At 44.4% G+C, this 3,006-nt stretch overlaps 1 protein-coding gene across 1 annotated transcript; it reads left to right on the top strand.

Moving 5' to 3' along the window:
- Window positions 1-895: 895 nt before the first annotated feature.
- Window positions 896-2,044, top strand: Spz1 (spermatogenic leucine zipper 1). The gene has a single exon (XM_027401236.1). The coding sequence runs from the start codon at window positions 896-898 to the stop codon at window positions 2,042-2,044; it is 1,149 nt and encodes a 382-aa protein (XP_027257037.1).
- Window positions 2,045-3,006: the final 962 nt, after the last annotated feature.

Raw genomic sequence — 3,006 nt, 5'->3', positions numbered from 1 at the left:
ATTGGGGCTTGCTTACAGTTTCAGAGGTTCAGTCCATTGTCATCATGGCAGGAAGGATGGCAGCACATGGGCAGACATGGTAGCTGAGAGTTCTGCCCCCTGATCAGCAGGCAGCAGGAAGAGAGAGACTCTGGACTTGGAGTGAGCTTTTTGAAACTTCTAAGCCCACCCTAGGTGCCACACTTCCTCAAACAACACCATACCTCCTAATTCATATAGTGCCACTCCCTGGTGACAAAATATTCAAATCTTTGAGCCTATGGGGGCCATTCAAAACCACCAGGCATTCCTAACTCTTTTATAGTAGCAGGAGCAATAACACCCCCTTCCATGGCAGAGTGAGGGCCTGATGAGGTTTCTCTCAGCTATACCCTTAGGTGGCTCTGTGGTTTAGGTTGGCCACTATACCACAGAGTGGTATAGTGAGGGTGGGGGTGGGGGGTGAGGTTGGAAATACTGAAATGCCCTTAGGGTGAAGCACCTAGCAGAGAAGAGATGGGCAAGAGTGTTGTAGAGGTCTTATCTCTGAGTAAGGTTGGCTGTGTTGTCTGAGCTGTGGTCAGGAATTTAGGAGACTTCCATTGTGATGCAAAAGAAACAGAATGTGTGGACAGGCCCTAGAGGGCCAATGACACAATAAAGACCTAGTTGCCAGGTCCTCAATACCAGAAGCCTAGCAGAAGGGAGATGGAGCCCAAGCTCCAGGTCCCCCTTCCCACCCCCTCCCCCTAGGCTGTCTGAAATGTCACCTTCTACCTGAACACCACCTCCCTGGTCTCAGTCATTAACTCTGGTCCATAACTCCTGCTTGGTTCCATCTCCTCCACCAACTCACACGAGACTGCCATCTGTTCTTCCTGGAATCTCCAAGGTTTTCTGCTTTCCTCGGGCCCTCATGGCCAGTTCTGACAGCTCATCTGAGATGCCTGCCTCACCTCAAACTCCTAACTCTATTCCTTGTATTAAGCAAGGACTATCAGAACCAGCAAATCCTGGGATCACCATTTCCCTTCTTGAAATTGGATCACTACCCCCCTTCTGCTGGGGCTCCCTTCCACCACCAAAGGATAGTATTCGTCCACTAGGAAGAACAGGGTTGGTACAGAAATTTAGCAATCTCTTAAAAGATGTCAAAGATGTTCTTAAAAGTATAGCAGGCAATGAGGAGATGATGACTACAGAAGTCAGGGAGTCTTTTGACGATGCCAGCACTTCCGAGGATATGTTAGAACCTAAAATCAGAGGTGTTGATAGGAGAAAAAAAATGGGATTTAGAGATATGCTCACTAATTTCCAACTAGAGAAAGAACAGAACATGAAGAAGAGGCGGGAGATGATATTGCATAACCAGAGTGCTAAGAACGCAATTCAAGCACATAGAAGGGATCGATGCAACTCAGAAGAGAAAAAAGGCTGTGATGACATGCATCTGAACATAGAAAGAGGCCGGTATGGATCCCTTCACATTCATGGGGAATATAGAAGACTCAGGAACAACATGGAGCAGTTACTGCAGGAAGCAGATCACTGGAGTATACAACACCGCGAGCTCAGTGATCTAATGAGGTCGTATCAGGAAAGCCACAAAGAAAGGAGAGAACCCTCTGAAAACAATCACATCTGTTACCAAACCCAGGCCAACAACGAACCGTCAACCAAACAGGAGCTGGAGGCACAGGTAAAAAAGCTGAGCCATGACACGCACTCGCTGCATTTGATCGCAGCCCTGCTGGAGAACGAATGTCAGATCCTACAGCAAAGGGTAGATATTCTCAGGGAGCTCCATCTCCACGAAGCTGAACCCCAGCAAGAGAGGCCATGCTATCTGCAGGACAGGAAATATCAGAAGTTCGTGGAAGCAGACAAGATGGAATGTAACAAGCAGAACCCGAAGGTAATGGAAGGCACGTATCCTAAGAAAGAAAAGATCTCCAGGAACTCAGATGCTTGTCTGACAAAGAAGGCTCGGAATAACCGCTGCAACACCCGCGTTGGAAGAAAAACTCTCCTGGTGAAAAGGAGAACCCATAGCAGCTTCCGGTAAAAGCCATCAGAAGCAGAGCCAGCTTCAGTAGTAACTGTCATCAGCCTAGGGTAGATCCTCTATTTCAACCAAGAAAGAGCCCTAGAATAAGAGGTTCATATTACCTCAGTAGTTAGAAAAGTTTGGACCTTAAGACCATTCTGTGAATGTCAACCAAGTGAAGATTGGAATAAAAACAACAAAAGGAAAGCACGTTGTTTGACTGTTTTCATTTTTATTTCTTTAACAGCATCTGGGGGAGATAACTTACTAGTGCATTGAGGAAAACTAACTTCCTTTCCCAGAGGAGGCATTCCCTGGCAATAGCTCCCCTAAAGCACCACTAGACAACCAGTTTTTTTTTTAAAGCATATTTTTATGTAGTTTTGTTATCATGGCTGAATTTTAAGTATTTCTTATAAACTCCTTTAATTGAAAACATTTTCATACAATATATTTTGATAATGTTTTACCCTCTCCTAACTCCTCCCAATTCTTCCACCTCTCTACCCATCCAACTTTACAAGTGCGCTCGCGAGCGCGCTCTCTCTCTAAAACAAAAAAGAAACACACCACCCAAAACAAAACAAAAATGGAAAGTAAAACATACAAGCAAAAGTTTAATAAGACAAAAAGAATGCCCAAACAAAGCAAAAAGGAGACAAAAAGTCTGCAAAGATACACATTCATTTTGTGTTGGCCAACTACTGAGCATGAGCATGAGCATGAGTCTGTCTTCTGGGAGCTTTAATATACTCCCTGAGTTTTGGGCTTTTACATGATTTGTAACTTTAAAAAATTGATAGTGTGTAATTTACTTTCTATTATTTAGGCTTTTGTTTTTAAATAAGTATATGGGCATGTGCACTTGAGCATGCTTGTGTGTGTGTGTGTATGTGTGTGTGTGTTTGTGTGTGTGTGTTTTATGGGCCTGTGTGTCATATGTATATGGTTGCTCATGGAGGCAAAAAGAGAGCATCAGG

Source organism: Cricetulus griseus, chromosome 2 (genome assembly GCF_003668045.3).
Source record: "Cricetulus griseus strain 17A/GY chromosome 2, alternate assembly CriGri-PICRH-1.0, whole genome shotgun sequence".
Classification (NCBI taxonomy): domain Eukaryota; kingdom Metazoa; phylum Chordata; class Mammalia; order Rodentia; family Cricetidae; genus Cricetulus; species Cricetulus griseus.
The sequence above is the reverse complement of the archived record's forward strand: the minus strand, read 5'-3'. Positions and strand labels throughout refer to the sequence as shown.